The 19909-nt window shown below is 34.8% G+C and overlaps 1 protein-coding gene across 2 annotated transcripts in view; it reads right to left on the bottom strand.

Annotated features, from left to right (window-relative positions):
* Positions 1-19909, bottom strand: part of kibra (WW and C2 domain containing protein kibra) — a 402614-nt gene that overhangs the window by 75578 nt on the left and 307127 nt on the right. The window contains exons 1-4 of one of the 2 annotated variants that reach the window (XM_069826455.1): positions 6179-6337; positions 5408-5516; positions 2245-2404; positions 173-431 (exon numbers count right to left, since the gene is read on the bottom strand). In XM_069826455.1, the coding sequence (XP_069682556.1) occupies positions 173-431; positions 2245-2404; positions 5408-5516; positions 6179-6295 (645 nt within the window). In that variant the 5' untranslated portion in view covers positions 6296-6337. Of the gene's footprint in view, positions 1-172; positions 432-2244; positions 2405-5407; positions 5517-6178; positions 6338-19909 lie in introns of those variants that run through there. The other variant, XM_069826453.1, reaches the window with a different exon arrangement.

The raw sequence follows: 19909 nt of genomic DNA, 5'->3' as shown, positions 1-19909 counted from the left end.
AAGGTAGACCAAGTAATTAAGATGATAAAAAGTCGTGGATTGGAGTTTTGCCAGTGGCTTAAGAGAGTTTGAGAGCTGGAAGACAGAGGCGTCCATTATAAATGGGATATATAAAGTTTGCACTCCCAGTAGTTACTTGATTTAGTAAAGATAAAGAGTTCATAAGCGTTACCTCGCCAGAAAGATCTGTCTGTGATGCTGTACTGAGTTTCTCTTGTGGAAGACTGAGTGTGGAGACATCTGGCGAGCTTTCACAGAGTTGTAACCTCGTGAGGTCGTCTTTGAGTTTTGCCAAGGATTGCATCAATTCTGCCTTCTCCTTCTCACCCGATGATAGAGATTTCTGTATGTTTCTCAGCTCAGTCATTATTGCCTGAGCCTCTGTGATGTTGTAGCACCCTCCTTGGTGGGAGCTCAGCTTCTGTTCAACTCTGCAACCATATTACATTAGTTTCATAATGTGAAGAAATGACAATTTACATGAAGCTTCCTATTTTATCCCATTGGAATTGTCATATTCTTCACCGTCATCGTTGTCGTAGTCATCACTATCACCACCACCATCACCATGAATCATCACAGACCACTTTCAATCAAAGAAACTTTCTACAACATAAATTTCAAGTTACAAAAAAGTTCCAGGACATTATTCTGTACATTCAATTTCGAAAATAACTTTACAATATTAAAGCCCAGTTGTACGAACACAGAATAAAGTCCTGTTAAAATTTTATCTAGAGAATAAAATATAAAATGGCAGCAGCACTAGATATGAATTTCTGATAGTGATAATGAATTACCATATCATATATTTCTGAGAGTGCGGAAAGAAAGAAAATAAGACATAGACTTTATGTATTAAATGAGTATGGCGATGAAAAATTTCTGACAAAATTCAGTCTAAAAATGGGCACTGCTTAAAGAGTGCTGGAATTAATCGATGATGATTTGGAACATATGACAAACAATTTCATCATTATAAAGAAATTGTAGTTTTTTAAATAATGAAAATTAAAATTTAAGCAAATTCACAGGACAGTATTATAATATCAGTATTACGTTCTGCATTGTATAACTTAGCTATAGACTCCCATGCTCTTGTCTTTTGTTTAAAAGTTATGGCATCAGTTTTTGTTTTCTAGTACTGTACGTTCTTATAGTTATTCACTATCACAACTAGTTTAAGTGTATCTTCTATCTTATAATTTTGATTTCTAATTTATTTTGATTTACTCATTTCTTTATAATAAGATCCGTAGACAAAATAGTGATATGTTAAGGAGATACATTTCAACAATTATTACTGATATTCTGAATGTACTTTATAAACCAAACATCATCTAAAATATTGCCAACCTGTGTTCCAATTCGGCTATGGAATAAATAGCCTTTGAATAAACAAACAACATACAACACGATACCACAGTGTAGTATATACAGTCACGAAGCTCAATACATAAGGAATATGCATCCATAGATAGTTGCTAACCACTTGGATCAGTACTATTGCCTCATCATAGAAAATGCGAAATGGTACTGGCACAGTATATTGTTCCTAGTACTCTCATCAACTCAAGCTTCATGAGTGTATATACTAGACTGTAACGATACTCCATTTATTCAATAGTTAGGCTATTCCACGATGTAATCTGTGATCATACAACTGGACCTAAGAATATTAGGACGATTCACTCTAAATCTAAAACAGAATAGAGAAGGAAACTTCAGTGCACAAAATTCAAGTAAAGAAAATCATTATTGATTGTAATTGAAAGGAGAAACAAGTTACAAAATTATAAAATTCGCTTTTTTTCTTCTTAAGTTCTTTTTATATGATACAAAATAACAATCCTGTGATGTTGCAAAAATTGATTTCGAGATTCATGTAAAAATACACACTTCCAGCATCTCTGATACTAGTGCTGAAGTGTCTTCCCCAAGATTACCTTCTATCTGTGTACAATGAAGTGTCCTCCCCTAGATTACCTTCTATCTGTGTACAATGGTTTCTCCTGAACTCCTTGGACGATTTTTGTTCATACAGTAGTGTTTGAGATGTGTTATGGTACCATTTATTATAAGATAGAATCAGAGGACTTTCAATGAAGTATACATATCTTTTTGTGACTCACAGAGGAAAGTTTCTCCACACCTGATGTAAACGAAACATCCACTCTGCCATGGAAATTAATTAATAATAATGGAAGCCTGAAGCAGAGGAAACATTTCCTCCTCAATACTCACGATGCCAGGGTATCAACACCACGCTGTGTGCAGCTCATCTCTGCCCGAATTTGCTCCAACTCTCGTTTGAGTCGAGATACCCTATTCTGAGCCAGAGCCACATCAGATTTCAGCAGATCTGGATCATACTTTGTGCTCACGCTGCTTGAACTCGAACACACTGCAAACAACGCAGATGCAAAACTCTGCTTCAGAACATAGGAACTACAAAGTTTTTAAAGAAACTATAACAAAAGGCATCACTACCACAAAAATAATAGGCTAATAAAAAACTCATTACTTCAAGCTTTTAAGGGTCAAGGTATTCATCAGGTATTCTTAAGAATGTGTTGTACACTTATCTAATAACTCCTGTCTCATGTGTACATTTGTTTCTTTGGACTTCTGTGTTAACTGTTGTAGCACCATGGCCGAGAAGGCAGGCTGTTCAGGGCCACCTGGATCTTTGTACACAACACACATAAGGTATCATCATCACCCTCGAATCTATCACATATGAGTCTAATTGCCTAACGTGTTGGCGGTTCTGTTGGAAATTCACAACGCCATTGTCTTACTTCAAACACAATTTTTCTTTTTCTGGGCAATTTTCGTCTCTGGCATTTGTATGGCTAGTACCATATTTTGCACTACACATTCCTGCCGTAATTCAGTTCAACTTTGAAAGGGTCCTTATACATAACTTCAATGAAATTGTGTGTACATCCTTGAGCAGCTATGTATTCGAATAATTTACTACAACCTAGATGAATTAAATTCCATTTTCACGAAAAAGGGAACTTCGCTAAAAACATTCTCACAAAGAAAATGTGTTGTCAACTTTAAGGGGAGTCAGTAGGAATGCCTGTGCGATTAAAGAATTTCAGTACAAAAGTTTAATTCAATATTTCTAGGTTTGTAGTGTTCAGAGTGGAATAAAAATTTCCATGGATATACAATCAATCATTCTGAATTCAGTGGTATAAAAGACAACTACATACCGGTAATTAGTTTCTTATCCAAGTGCAAAAGAAAGGCCCTAACTGATAACCTGTTTTCTCACTTTGCTAAATGTATCTCATTCTTCATACACTCATATACGGTACCTTGTATTTTTTTTTAGTTATCAAGTAATGCATATTGTAAATTGCAAAGCAATATTATTTATTTCACACTTAGTGGAATAGAAAAAAAATACTGAACTTTGATCAACAATTTTTGCCATTTTTTTCAATCCATATTTATTTTTTCCTCGTGTTATGTGTGTGATATTCTTAAATCCGTAAGTCTACTTTGTAGAACAGAGGTTGCAGAAAACACTGTAGAAATTTCAAAAAAATTTATTCGGTATTTTCGCACTTAGGTTCGAAAAATATCAACTTACGGAAAACTGCATTTATAAAAGCTAAGGATGTATGAATTACATGCGCCGCCAAATTTAAAGAGGCCATTTAAAGGGCTCATCTGCAGAGATACCCCCTACAATATATATATATATATATATATATATATATATATATATATATATATATATATATATATATATCAGTACAGAGCTTTAATATATATATATATATATATATATATATATATATGTTTTAAAGCTTTGTACTTTTTTTAAACACAAAATAAAAAAATCGGATTTTTTACCCCTAATCCTACCCAGTTCCCTTAAAGATTCTACTCTTAAGCAAAGTGAGCTTGAATGAACGAGCCAGTGGTTTATTGACAGCAGGGCACCTCTTTCCGTCTCAGTTGCTGTGTATGCAGGAGGTGGATTCTACATAGCAGACATTCTTTACTCTCAAAATATCAGTGAAAATAATTGGACAGTGCTGCATATTAATATTCAATGTAATATTCACAATAAGAACACTAGTCTTCACAATATAACTTAATAGTTATTTATACAACTTGCGATCAAAGTGTAACTTTCTTGCACGAGTGGAAATATTCTCAGTACAAGAAATAGGCAAATGCTGAAATTACATGAGTGAAAAATGTCTACTTCACTAATGTTCTATACATAATTTTATTTATCAAACACTTTTTAATAAAACGACGTTCGCTATGTTAATATTTTATAAATAAAGTTATCTTTATTTCCATGTTACATTGTTACAAACAAAAGTGGATATGTCAATGTTTTAGTGGCTTTTACTTGTTCCTAGCAATGGTAACATGAATATAAATTTATATATTACCGGTATTAAACATTTATTATTAAATTACTATAGCCTAATACGTATTTATTAAATGTAGTATTTGATCAAATATTGTATGTCACTCGAGAGTAAACAGATTTCATGCATTCGTGGAAATTATCACCCTTGTAAGTTTAGGCCCTTAATATTCCACTAGTGATTAAAATCCTACTTTACTGTCTTGTAGCACAAATTAGACCTACTATTAGCACCGTAACAAATAAAGACTTGCCACCAAAGAAACAGAATGCTATTACCATTAATGTTTTATATTATAATAGACCATGAAGTGTGCGATAAAATTATTTTGCCATAGGTACATGCCATAAAGTAAGTTTATCTTACAGTGTTCAGGTTAAGGTTCTTAGGTAAATAAAGCTGTTTACAAAACCACTACTGTCTACCGCTGTGGAGTAACGGTTAGCATGCCTTACCATGAAACGAGCGGACTCGGATTCAAATCCTGATTGGGACAAGTTACCTAGTTCAGGTTTTTCCAGGATTTTCGCTCAACCCAATACGAGCAAATGCTGGGTAACTTTCGGCATTCAACCCTGGGCTCATTTTACTGTCATTATTATCTTCATCTCATTCAACCCTATATAACCATAGCAGTTAAAAAAGCATAGTAAAATAACCAATTAAAGAAAAGGCTACTTTTGTTATGGTAGTAAAAAATACTAATTATTCACTACAATAACAAAAACCGGGGGTTTCTGAAAAGAAAGTCTTTTCTGAAAACTGTGAAATAAACTTACTTTAGACCACGTGTTCAATAAAATAATTTTATCGAACACTTCAGGGCCTACTATATTATATAACATTAATAGTAATAGCATTCTGTTTCTATGGTGGCAAGAATTTGTGTTGGTGTAATAAATAAAATTATGTGCCCAACGAGTGTGTGGCGTTAACTTTTTTTACACACTAGTTGCATAAATAGGCTATCTACTACGTGTAATATCACTAAGCAAACTTACAGCTTGTTCTCGAAGTATTTAGAGTAGTAAGAGCATTGTTGAGATGGTTGTACTCATCCTGGGCCAAGTACAGTCTTTGTTGTTTTACATCGTAAATTTCCTTTTTTGCCTGCAACAAACGAAAACTAGAATATATATTACAGTAATAAAATAGGAAATATGATTGGGAATAGGAAAGTTTGCACTAAATTTAAGAACAACATAATCGTGAACCGAGTTGACTATGGAAGAGAGTGGCCTGAAAGTGTCCGGCATGAGCCGAAGCGGAGGCGAGTTTTCACATACCGCCAAAATTTACGGAACGACTTCGTAGCCAAGCCTTCTATAAAATTGAATACAGTGCCACACGGCTAGAAGAAGATCCAAGAAACATAGAGTTCTACTTCCCTGAATTTCGTACGCTTATGGATGTAGGCAGGCTTATACGTGTATTTAATTGTGAATACACTAAAACCTTTACCGTCAATAATTTCACAACGTTAATGCTAATATGCTGTATGAAAACGTTCATGTCAAATTTCAATATGCTACTGCCAGTAAGTTACACAACACGCTTTATCAAAATGTAGTCGCAGTCCCTTGCTGCCTACATATTACAAGCGTTATGCTAATACAATCAAATACGCAAGACTTGTCATTAACAAATTCCACACGAAATCGGGTCACGTTGCAGCTCTAATTGCACGCGCAAATACGCATCTCCCACCACACACACAAGCGCGCACGCGCATACATTGCTGCTTTTCAAGACGAGTTTCGAGAAATGCTCACAATTTCCAGATCGAAGACCCCGAGTTCGATTCCGTGGCAGAAGTAGATGGGGCAAGCCTCGTAGCAATGGAGATGCTCAGGTGATGTTTGAGCTTCTGGGACGCTGAACCACAACATTCCAGTGCTGTTCCCCGCGGAGGGTGGACAGAGGTCCTGCTCAAGCCGCCTCTGATTTCATACTAAACTATGGCCGGCGAAGAATTTGGGTGCCTCTATCCACTCTGTTCACACAGCTCAGGCCAACGGGTGGGGAAGGGGAGGCTTTTTCAGGAGAATCGCCTGTTCATCATACTATATCGACCTTGCCAGAGAGAGAGAGAGAGAGAGAGAGAGGGATGGCACAAAATGGTGGGGGGAGGAAGATGAAGGAAAGGGGAAGGTTGAAACCGAACTATAATTTCTGGAATTTTTTTGGAGGGTGGGGGGAGAGAAAGTGCAGGTGAAAGGGTGCAGTTAATCTGTATGTCTGCAACCTGGCTTACACATGGGGATTGTTTCAATCAGATCTCTTCGGTTCAAAATGTACTTGTTGCATCACCTTCATATTCCTGAAGCCCTAGATCATATATAAAACAGATAGACCAAGCTTATATTAAATTTAGACGCAACTGGAAAATAACGGACGCTATGCGTCGCTAGTGTCGAGAAATGAGTTTGCAATAACCAACACTACATGGCAGAGTACATGAAAAGTACATAGAGTAATACGACTGTGGGATGACTTTTTACGTCATGCCACCTCCAAATTTCTTTCTCATTGTAATGTGAGGTTATGTTACTTTGATGTGTGCTAAATTGTAGCATAAAGAAGCTTGTTTTACCCAAATTCATCAACACACATAGATGACATTTTGGTACATGGCTAATATAATGTTGTTTGCGTTCAATATATAATCTGTCATCATTTGATGTACGATATCTAATTGTTTTTAATTTTCAGTATACAATATCTCACAAGCAACAATTATCACAAAATACTAAAAAGAGCAGATTTGTCTGCGTTTGTTGAATGCACATCATGATGCTCACGAAAAGGCACTAATTTATTTTGTGTGCACAAGATTACAATATTTGAATATGAAGGAAAAGCAGGTATCCCTCTTCTGAAATTTATCCGAAAGGGGAAGAATTACAACTCCCGCCCCCCCAAACATGTTTCCTCTTTGCTAGGCCTACATGTTTTCATTTTACAGGTGTATTATATGATGCGATATGGAAGCAGATAAATAATAACTGTACGTTTCTCGTCCACATTAAATTCAACGTGTTCTTAACGTAGGCCTGATATATTGCTTCATGTAGGCTACACAGCTGGCAGTGTTCTTTTTACGAATAAGCGGTCGTACTAATCATTTTCTTTTCATCTGAACTATTGCTAGAATATGCGTTTGTGTTTTTATTTGCTCTGTATGTTGTTAAATAACTACTGAACATCGTCTTTGGTTAACAAATTGTTCTAGTATTCGTTTCATATCAGTCTTACGGTATTGAATTATGTCCATAACGTGGGCGAGATATTATCAGGCTGGAAAATTCGCTCTGAATGCATTTTTTTACACAATTTTCTAATTTTCAGCAGATTTACGATACCCTGTGCGGTTTCTCTGCCAATGCAGAGTTAATTGCAATATACGGTAATTCTGTTATTTTCCTGACACTTTATTATCCGTTCTCATAAACGTACTGATTTAGAATCTTTACCCTACTGTAGGTATTTTGCTCTCTACAAATCATCGTTAGTTAAATGAAATAGTCTATAATAGTTGTTTGTAACGAATTAGTAGACAACCTTAAAGCCTCCTGACCGCCTCCCTTACGAATTTCTTTCTCACTTTAATCAAATTTCATTTATACTGGTCCTTAAATTACTTAAACTAGTGCTGAGGTAGTTACGGTGATTTCTGAAGTGAAAATCGTTCAATTTATAAGGGTGAAATCAAAAATAATTTTTGTAGCCTTTCCTTGTCCTTAATTGGAAATTTGAGTAACTTCATATGACGACAATATTTCTTCCTTCTTCTACAGTTAACATAATCGCAGATGGACATTTCTAAATTAAGTTTGTTACACAGAAATCTTTGAGACAATACTGACACTTGAAGTTCTTTATATAGTTCATCTATAAGAGTTGAACTAGCGCTGAGGTAGTTTCCTTCATACTCAGCTTATTCACCTTGCATACATGAGTCTGTAACAGGTTAGGTTTGGTCAGTGCTGTCATGGTAATTTTTTTCTTAGCCATACACCCCACCTCTTGTTTTTCCCCTTGAAATATATTTTACTCTCCTCTCTCTATTTCTCCAATTGTCATTTAATTATTTTTTTTTAATATTAAAGAAGAAGTAAAGAAATTGTTTTGCTTTACAATTTAATTGTACAAGTTTGATTTAAAGAATACACCATGTAGCACCACCATAGATGCACACTTGTCTCGATGAATTTTGGAGTATATATTTGCAGCACTTCTTGTTTTTCAACCATTATTTTATATAATTTTGGATTCCAGTGCTGAAGAGGTGGATAATTTTTGTTTATGAACATCAAACAAAATAGGCCTACCGGTAGGTACAGTAGGAACAGGAAGAGATGATCTAAAATCTGTATAGATCTCCACGTACAAAACTTAGGCACCCATATGCCTTATGGCTCCTTACAGACAAAATTTTCATTTCCCCATATGATTAATTAAAAAAAATTGTAGGTTCCATACGATATATGGCCTCGTGTGACCTCCATGACAGCACTGGGGTCAGTTAGTTTAGGCACTTTTACACCTTGCATATACAATCAAATGCATCTCCACAAAAAAATTCCTTATAAATTGAACGGTTTTCACTTCAGAAATCAAAGGAACCGCTTCACCCAGGTAAGTAGTTAGCAGTTAATCATTTCAAAGCTCTTGTTATATTATGAAATAGCATCACACAATGCTGCCAAAATAAATGTTCCCAGTGTTAAAATTACAGAGTGTAAATTTCGCTTAGGACAGTTTTTGCTCTGGAAAATTAAAGGAAACAAACAGTATATCAAACCAGCAGCTGAGACACAAAGCACCTGAAATTCGAAAGTGGTTAAAAATTTTTATATTTCGTTCTTTCTTATTTACCAGCAACAGAAGTACCGGTATCAGATTTTTTGCAGAGCTAATATCAGAGGCCCCTCCTATTAGAGAATGTTTTGAATATTATTATATTCTGGAAAACTACATTGTCACATCAACCTCCCCTCCCCCCACCTGAATTCTGGGCTGAAGCACGAAAATTTCGAAATGTACAAACTACAGATGCGGCAGAATATTACCACAATGGTCTTCAGCAAGAATTTTGTAAGACATATCCAAATATCTCCATGATCATTATATGTATTAAAATAAAACATATACTACATGTGAAATACCTACTAAAAATGAGAGAAATAGAATTTGGAAGGACAATAAAAAAGTGGAATGGACAAACACTAAGAAACTATTCATCTTGAATCAGTATGAACAATAGGACACTTTTTTTTGTGTTAGTGGTATAGAATATGAAATTAAGTTGCATCAATAAGTTTTTCGAGTTTAGCATTACTTTAAGTATTTATTGTCCCCCTGTTGGAAAGATGGAATTACTTTGTTTGAAACGTGATGAAATTTTATTGTACCTTAACTCAATTTATTAAGGTACAATAAAATTCAAAATAATAACTGCAGGCCATTTTAAAATAAATATGTTGGATGTAAATTATTTCTTAATTTATTAGGACCATAAAGGTATTGTTACAAGCGATAGATTGAATCATTTTTATCTTAATAATTTAATGTAGGATGATTATTTCGGGAATTGTTATGCTCTAAATTGTGAGGATATTTTAATATTTTTTAAAAATATAAATTTGGAATATGTTTCCAGTTAGTAAAGAGTAATTCAGAGAGACAGAGGTCTCAAGCATATTTATTGACACATGCCAGAATTATTAAATATGAAAAAAAAAAAGAGTTCTTGCACTAACATACTGTTTATAAAGTAACCAAATCTTAAGAAATACAGTATATGTACTGGTATTCTATATAAAGGCATAGGAGTGAATATAAATCTGTTTTAAGGAATTCCTATTTAATATTCCTGCTATAGGAACATGACAAAATAAATACAACGCAGCATGGAAGCTAATTCAACTCTTATCGAGTATTGTTGATGAGATATGTTATGAAGGTAGACCGAATCATTCAATATAAATGTATAAATAGGACGAATAATAATAGATTAATTTCAATGTATGTAGTATCAAAACTGAAAGCGGTAACTAGTCTATGAATGATGTCTTAACAAGTATAAATAAAATGGACTCTTGACAATAGACACACATTTGGCTTCAGTAATAACTAGGACTTCAAGGAATTTATGGTAGCTTACCTGTCAGGCAAAACTCTGAATAGTCAGCATTGTCGAACTATAGAAGCGCGATTAAAAAGTATTTTTTTCCCCACCCATTACATATGATTGTTTTTTTCAAGTCCCGGTAATAACATTATTAAATTAATTATCCCACATATTTGGGTGGTGCCCTTCTTTGTTTCTGACATAATTTATGAGAGTTTCTCTTTTACGCTTCAATAGAGAAATACAACTTTCAGTGGACAATGAACGTGTAACTCTAATGGAACTCTAAGAACCACAGCATTAATGTTGTCTTCTTTTCTTTCATGCCCTTTAGTTTTTGTTGCAGATAACATCATGCTATTGGATAATTATACATGCACCTTTCTAATAAAATTGGCATATATTTCACTGGTCTCAGAAGTAAAATTAAATGTATAATAGCTTCTCGGTGCAAAATATTTACTGAAAATTATTGTAGGATTTGAATAGAAATATCACTTCTCAGGCAAGGTTATTCGTGGATGACTGTATAATATATAGAAAAAATTAGTGATAAATCTTATATCACCACCTTGCAAAACTAGCTTGACGTTATTGAAAACTGGACTACAACAAATAAAATTAAAATCAATGTGAGCAAAAGTAAATCAATATGTATCCTTCTGTAAAACACAAAATTAAATTCTTCTCATATACCAATTAAATGGATCACCAGTGTCACAAGCAAACACTTAGGTACCGTACTGTATATATTTTAGTAACAAACTGGTTGAAATAAGTCACTAATATTACAAGGATAGCCTGGAAAACACTACATTTCTTTATGCATATTCTTAAGAAAGCTAACCGAAAGTCAAAAGAATTAATGTGCATAACCCATGTTCGGTCCACTGCTGTGGAGTAATGGTAGGCACATCTGACCGTGAAATGAGTGGGCCCGGGTTCAAATCCTGATTGGGGCAAGTTACCTGGTTGAGGTTTTTTCCGAGGTTTTCCCCAATTGTAAGGCGAATGTCATGTAATCTATGGCGAATTCTCAACCTCATCTCGCCAAATATCATTTCACTATCATCAATTCCATCGAGGCTAAATAACCTAGTAGTTGATACAACATTGTTAAATAACCAATTTAAAAAAAGACGTCAGATAAGCAGAGGAAGTTACAAAAGCTTGTGGTGGCGAAGAATTTAAAGCGTCTGTGTTGTTAAAAAAAAGGGAAGTACTACAAATGGCAGAAAAAGTGGATAGCCTATATTGATGTATTTGTTACGTGACATTACACAGGAGATATCACCACATATAGTTGTAAACAACCGTGGATATTTTAAATCTGAAAGTGTACTTTAGTGTAATCAAGTGTTGCTTTGCATAATAAGAACTGTAGGCACAGTGTATACGGTAAATCTCTATATGCATTTGAAAAGATTAGTAATCAACTTGACAGAAATGTTCGTGTGTCACAATATAATTTGTAATATTTTATTTGTTAATGGCACTGTTATTTTTATTAAAGTATGCGATTTAGCAGTTACATGTACTACACAAATGTCTTAATTGTTTCGAAAACAACTAAATGCATTTATGACATTTGGCATAATAATATGAACATTTTCCATTTTGGTAATAAATTAAGTGGCAAGAAAATGTTCATGTGTCACACCATATAATATTTAATATTTTTTACATTATTAATTATTCCTTTTCATTATGATTTTCTGTTTATATTTTGGAATGCTTACGTTAAAAAACAGTGATGTGTCTTTCATGAACTCCTAAGTATTTGATTAAATACCCTGGGAAGATCATAGTTACTTCGAAAATGTCACGTGTGTGACTATGGAATGACCCATCAGTATTGTTAGTACTGTTACAAATTACAAAACCTGAAACTGTTAGAATGGGATCAGGAGTAGTGACAAAAACATGTAATGTTGTAGGCCTACATCAACATGACTATTTTAATCCAGTTTCTAATAGTTTTTAAGGTTTGAAGGCCTTTTGAGGTAACCAGGATTGAACATGTGAGGGAAGGGCTATTTCTTGGTAATGGATTAGGCCTGTATATTTTATAATATTATTAACTATATATTGTTAAAGTACCTAGTAAATATCGTAATATGTATATTATATAATACTGTAAACGAGACAATATCACAGGCTGCAAACTAGATTATTCTTGTTTTTGTATAATTATACGAACATGTATGAAATAAACAAGACTACCATTGGTTAGGTTAGGATAGGATTACTTATATATTGTAATCAGGCTATATGCACAAATTTTCCAATATACTACTATCATAACTAAATCGGTAATGTTAACATTAATTTTCATACGTTTTTGTGGTGCAAGTTAAAATAATTCAAAGTAAAGTATAACAAAACTCCGACAAATTTATAATTATGAACGTCAAATTCTCTTATTTTATTTATTTTTCAGTGTTTAGTCCCTTATTTCCCATTGTTCTTTGGATTTATCATTAGTGAAATATCAATTAACGGATAAATTATGTTATACACTCAGTTGATAATATAAATTATATTCACGACAAATATATAAAAACAGAAGAGATAACGAATCATAATTTAGCCGACCGATAACTTTATAACATGGTCTACATATTCTATGTAGATTGGCTTTGCGCGAGACTGTATTGTATTCTATTCAATACAAAGCCGTACTTTATCTTATCTCTCCGCTTCGCCCACGTGACAACTATAAATAGCTCCCGCGTTCCGAACTTTCCAAGGTCATATAGGCCAATAATATTTATCCATGGTCATCAGTTGTCGACAGTACATACCGTTGCTTACGAGATTATCTCGTAAGCAAGAAATAATCGATTTAGACCGACCAGACCGGTTCAGGGTTCGTGTCTCGTGATGGTGTTGGTCATTGTGCCATCTGTTGACGATTACTGAACTACATCAAGCCGGCCTCGACTGCAAACTCCAAAGCCTATATAAGAGAGCTATCTGTTAGTATATATGATCTAGGCCTAGGCTGAAGCACTGAACGGATTCCTTTCTGCAGTTTCACATTATAATATAATAATATATTATACTTATTGCTTTATTCAATGACGCAGTCAATCGGTGAGCGTGAGATGACATAATTACTACGAATTTGTTAATAGAAAGAGATCTTGAAAGGGGCATTTGAGTTGGAGTAAATTAGAATACCGTGAAATATTAGCAGGATAGGTAGTCTCGAGACTCGAACTTCAGCTCTTCCAATTATGAAGACAACTCTATTTCGTTAATAAAGAACAGGAGCCATGACGCAACAGAAATGCCATCCCATTAGTGGGGCACGTGCCCTTTGGGTGTTTTGGGGAATTTCATAATAATTGAGCTGATTAAGACTCTCTCTTCCCTTTCCTCCCTTTCCTTCCCTAACACACAGAGTCATGGTATGAGTTATTTCTTTCCCCATTAGCAGAGATGTTAATAAATTTTCTGTAAGCGTTTTGATTTTCAGAAAAACGCATATATTTTTACAATAACTGATTAAATTACATACGAGTAAGAAACTGCAATTGAATTTGTGAATTGATTTTCAGCCACAGCATTAATAAAAAATGTCTAGCTTAAACTTTCTAAAAACATTAACATCATTTTTGACCTGCTCTGCCTCATTACTCCCCCCAGAATCACCATTGCTTATCATACTATTGAGCTAATCGAGTGTCTCGTTTTACCTCAGCTTGTCTTATTATTACCCCAAATGCTTGGTAAAAATAAGATGAGATATTTTAAATGAGTATTTTCCGACTTAAAAATTGACTAAAACAAGCAAAAAACCGAATTTAACAATTAAAAGCAAATTTTCCTGAATAAAGTGGAACTGTCTCCATAATTTTAGAAGTTACTGATAAAACTTTAAAAACTAATATTTACGCCTACCGAATACTGAGCAGATATGATGACTATTACGTGTAAGGTATGTATGTATGTATGTATGTATGTATGTATGTATGTATGTATGTATGTATGTATGTATGTATGTATGTATGTTACATCAACCATTTTCGAACCAACTGTCCTGAAATAATCACCGGCCTTTGGAGTCGCATCTGTCACATGCAGAAGTACGTACATGTTATCGTGTTGAATGCCATCTGGCCACAAGAGATATATTGGTCACAAAAAATAAATGGTTCCACGAAGATGAGATATTTTCTCATTAAACGTTCTACGCGTTTCGCAATAATTAAGTTATTTTACCATACTGTGAATGAAGGAATTTTCATTCAAAAGAAATACAAGTGACAGTGCAGGGATATTTATTATTTACTATGCAGCCAAATAAGCTTTCTATGTGACTTCATTTCATAAAATTTACGGTGTGAGCAGATATCAAGTTCGAACACAGTAACAAAAAATAGCTGTTCGCATATTTTAATAATGTATTATGTTATATTTTTTATATATTTACAAAGATTGTTTTTCTGAGTATATTCCTTTCTTTATAAATAGAAATCAATACAAAATAAATAATAAAGGATGTGATAATATCAAATGATAAAGCAATAGACACTACGTTACGACACAAGTGCTATATCTCACCGTTGGAGTACAAATACATTTTGTACGCGAATGGATATACCTAAAGTTAAAAATATGATTATTTTATTTACTTATTTATTTATTCATTTATTTATTTATTTATTTAATCTGGCGGAATTAAGACCATCAGGGCTTCTCTACCACACCACCAAAATACAAATAGGCATATACAAAAAAAAAAAAACAAATGCAGAGAGAAGAAGTAAATTCATTCATTGTGTTCTGCCCAAGGGCAGGTCTTTCACTGCAAACCCAGCATTCTCCAGTCTTTCCTATTTTCTGCCTTCCTCTTAGTCTTCGCATATGAAGATGCTCCTTTTTCTATTAAAAGCTTCCTTTGCCATTACTATTCTCCTTTTAACTTCTTGGCAACAGCCCATGTTACTGCTTATAGTACACCCCAAGTATTTGAAGCTATCCACTTGCTCTACTGCCTCATTTAGAATTCGCAATTTTACCTTCTTTACCTTTCTTCCTATGACCAAGGTCTTCGTCTTGTTGGCATGTATCTTCATCCCATACTGCTCACAGTTGTCATTTAGCTTCAGTAGTATATATCCCTTAGTATCATCTCTCTTCTGCTAACAACGCCATATTATCAGCAAATCTTATGCATTTTATTCAAGAAGTAAATAAGAAATATAAACACAATTAGAAATACAAATAAAAAAATGGAAAATACAAAAAGAGAGAGTAAAAAAAAAGTAGAAAGATACGATCACAATGGGCACAAAAAGTACTACTTTTTATTTTAGTTGGTTATTTAATGACGCTGTATCAACTACTAGGTTATTTAGCGTCGATGAGATTGGTGATAGCAAGATGATATTTGGCGAGATTTGGCCGAGGATTCGCCATAGATTACCTTGCATTCACATTACGGTTGGGGAAAACCTCGGAAAAACCCCAACTAGGTAATCAGCCCAAGCGGGGATCGAATCTGCGCCCGAGCGTAACTTCAGACCGGCAGGCAAGCGCCTTAACCGGCTGAGTCACACCGGTGGCAAAAAAAAAAGTATTGATGAAATATATTTACTGTCTAATACATTAATGATTAAAGAAAATGACTAAATATCTAAAAAGAAGTAGGTAACTGACTGTACAAATATCAAGAGAAACAAAACAGTAACAATTTCGAAACATTCGCAGTGAGTTAGGATACTCAGTTTATTGTATTGCTCTCTACACAGTAAGAATATAAATTGTTGTGTTTCCTTCATTTATGTTCCTTGCACGCATACCTCGACTCTCACATATACTATTTTTCGCCCTTCATATTGTTAATCGTAAGAGCAACGAGTTATATACTATAGAGAGGCAGTATACCTTTGATAAGCGCTCCCTGCGGAGGCTGACGGTACTATGGATCGTACCAAACAAAACATGGCGGTCCATAAAACCGCCAGCCTCCGCAAGGAGTGTTTATCAAAGGTATAGCCTACCACAGGCAACGAGTTATAATCCTACGGGAGACTTTGAATAATCAGGTGTCCCGTAATTTTCAATGAATACTTCATTTCATATTCTTGCATGATACATTTTTCAATAATAGTATTTCACAATATATCTATTATTATTATTATTATTATTATTATTATTATTATTATCATTATTGTTACTATTACTTTTGTATTTGTTATTAATTGTAGACTTTGGTCAGTGGAAGAGCAGGCCTTAACTCTACCAGGTAAAATAAAATAATTTATTATTATTATTATTATTATTATTATTATTATTATTGTATTTTTCGGATACAGTAATATTTTATTTAAACATTTCGCTACCGGGTATTGTTTCTGTAAAAAGCTGATTTATAATAAATAGAGAGGTAATGAATTTATAAAAATGTCTCATTCCCTTGGATTTAAATTAAATGTACCGTAAATTGTAATATTCGTTTCTAGATAATTAAATCCTCTCAATACAGGTTGCATTACCCCCAAAGAATTATAAGATAAGTCGGACTGCACATAAGCGAAATATATATTTAATAAGTTTGTACCATCAAGAGTTTAGTATTTATTGTGTTTATAGGGCCTACTCCAATTTTCTTTTTATTAATGCGTAGGGCTCTTTTTGTTAAGAAAGAGGAAAGTCAGCACTTGCATTACACAAAATGTGTCATTATTGCGTCAAATGTAAGAACAGTTTTATTCTGCAAAAGCCTCTGCCTAGTTGCGAGACACGTGTGAGACAATAGCCTATTTGTTTCAAATTATATTAGACTACATGATGTGTCCATCACGCGAAAAGAAGTGTAGCGAGCTGTGGCTTCTGTTGTTTCTGATAACAATATTAACCGTAAGTATCTTATCGTTTCAATTAATGTGGTGAGTTATGATTATGAATAACTTTCTATTAGTGTCATTCTTTAATTTTTATGTTGTATGCTAAGAGGTTATTTGTAGTTTTAATAATTATCGTTTTCAAAAAGTCCCTGTGTTAATTCCATTTTCAAATGAATTTTTCTAAATAATTATTGATTTTTTTTTTTTTTTTTTTTTTTTTTTTTTTTAAGTTTCGCCACCACCTTTCCTATATTGTACTCCTATTAATTACATACGTTGTCTCTCTTAAAATCACTTGGTGAGCACTTAGTTACATGATTTTATATTAGGTTAGATTAGCTGTAAGGTAATGACGGAGCCAAAAATTATGTATTTTGCCGAATACATTCACCCGTCTTTAGGTGCTTTGGTTTGGTTGCATTGAGTAGGCTATAGCTTGTCATTTAATATCTGTGCTATATTTAGTGAAACTAATAAGACATAGGCCTATAGCTGTTATAAAACATAAAGTTTTGTGTGTTTTACTTTTTACTTATTAACATAGGCTTAATAGTAACTCAATTTACAATAATACTAACTTCATCACTGTCATTTCCTACAACGTGCGAGCCACGTCCCTTTGTTTTGACTAAACAAAACATGGCGGACTAATGTTCAATTGTCTTCAACTATAAGGCGTTGTAGCCTCTCTATAGTATATAACTCGTTGCCTTCCATCCTCGCGGACCTTGTTTGAGAAAGGGGAGAGCAGCCACCCAAGAGAAATACATGCTACTTGCAATGACTGGCTACTTCTTTCTCGCCACATGGCCACACCCTGTAAGTGCACACCCCCACACTTGGTTCCATGTGAATCCGCAAGGGGATGTTGTCACGGAAGCTTTCTCCCATTTCGCTGCCTAGCGTAGCGTCACTGACCACGTGACGGCGCGGAACCCTAATAAAAGGAGAGCTCCTGTAGCTCTTCAAGGAGAATCCCTTCTCATATTCAAAGCAACCTCTTCTCTTCTCCCCTTATGGCTTCAATGGTTCAATCTCTCACAATTCTCTCATACACCATTACTGACTTCGACTCCCCACACTCACTCCGCTTTGGTCAACTCTAGTCTTTCCTTCATGGCCCCTCCCCCACCCTTGTAGTGGTAGGAGTCGCGGGCAGAGTTTTCGAGATCGATAATTGCATTCCCCCTTCATTGGTAGAAGTCGCGGGCCAAGTCTGCGAGCTCGATATGTGAAGGTATCTAGTTCTCGGCGGACATCATTGGTAGAAGATAACACTAACCCCACCCCTTTAGCAGTCTGAGTCGCGGGCTATGTTTGCGAGATCGATAGCTGAAGATAGGGTAATTTGTACGAATCGAGAATCTCCCAACCCGCTTTTCGCCTCACAATTCTCCTTCCCGTTAAAATAGCACCTTTCTCGAGCAAGTTTCGTTTTACCCTTTCCAGACACTTCCGTTACCCCTCCTTTCTTATATCTCCCGTCCTAGCCTCGTCACATCTTCAATTAGCTTCAATCAGTCATAGGACCAAAAATTCCAATACTCGGGATTTTCTCAAGAGCACACGGCCCAATGGAGGAACTGATTGTTGATATACATATATCTGTAACCAGAGTTTTTCTTTCTACATCGTCGCATCACCCCCCCCCCCACAAGCTTCGGCCCATCTTGTCCGTCAATCTCGTTTTCCCTCTCCACATGTGACCACAGCAAGCAGAAGGACGTCAACGGAGACCGGCGCACAATTGGCGCCAAACATCGATGCATCATCCCCACCAGCCTCGACCCATCTTGTCCATCACTCCCGTTTCCCCTCTCTTCCTATGACCATAAGAGCAAAAGAGACCGGCGCAGAACTTAATAAGTTTATTTGTGAATACTGTTAAATTCCCATAGTCTCTGATGTCATTGTGTAGGGTATTCCACAAGCGCAAAAGCGAGATAGTGAATATGACGATGTCTTAAGTGTTGGTCTGCTTAGTATGAGACTATTTTCCGTGCCTGTGTAGAGATTGTGATATGACGATAGGCAACTGAAGAGGGAGGCAAGGTAGATAGGTGTAGAGGTGTTAAGGATTTTGGAAAGGAGAAAAAGGGAATGAAAATTTCTACGTACATTAAGCCGTAGCCAGTTTGAAGTTTGGAAGGATTGGGTAATGTGATCAGCGCGATTGATATCACAGACGAAGCGAACACAAGAATTATGAACACGTTGCAATCTTTGCGACTGGATAACACTGAAGTCAATCAGTAGAAAATCACAATAATCAAAGTGGAGCATTACGAATATATCCATTAGTATTTTTTGAGTGATAACGGGAGAAATTTTTAAATGCTGCCTGAGAAATGTAGTAGGGAAAGCACTTTTTTGATATGAATTATTTGGGTGTTCCAGTTTTAATGCGTATCTTGGTTACATAATATGGACTTATGAATTTGTTCTGGTAATATTAATATGAAGTGCTTATTTGGGGCATACACTGTAGTCCGATATATGTATACAATTTTAAT

Source organism: Periplaneta americana, chromosome 5, assembly GCF_040183065.1.
Source record: "Periplaneta americana isolate PAMFEO1 chromosome 5, P.americana_PAMFEO1_priV1, whole genome shotgun sequence".
In the NCBI taxonomy this organism is placed as follows: domain Eukaryota; kingdom Metazoa; phylum Arthropoda; class Insecta; order Blattodea; family Blattidae; genus Periplaneta; species Periplaneta americana.
Note: the sequence above shows the minus strand (reverse complement) of the source record. Positions and strands in the feature narration are given on the sequence as shown.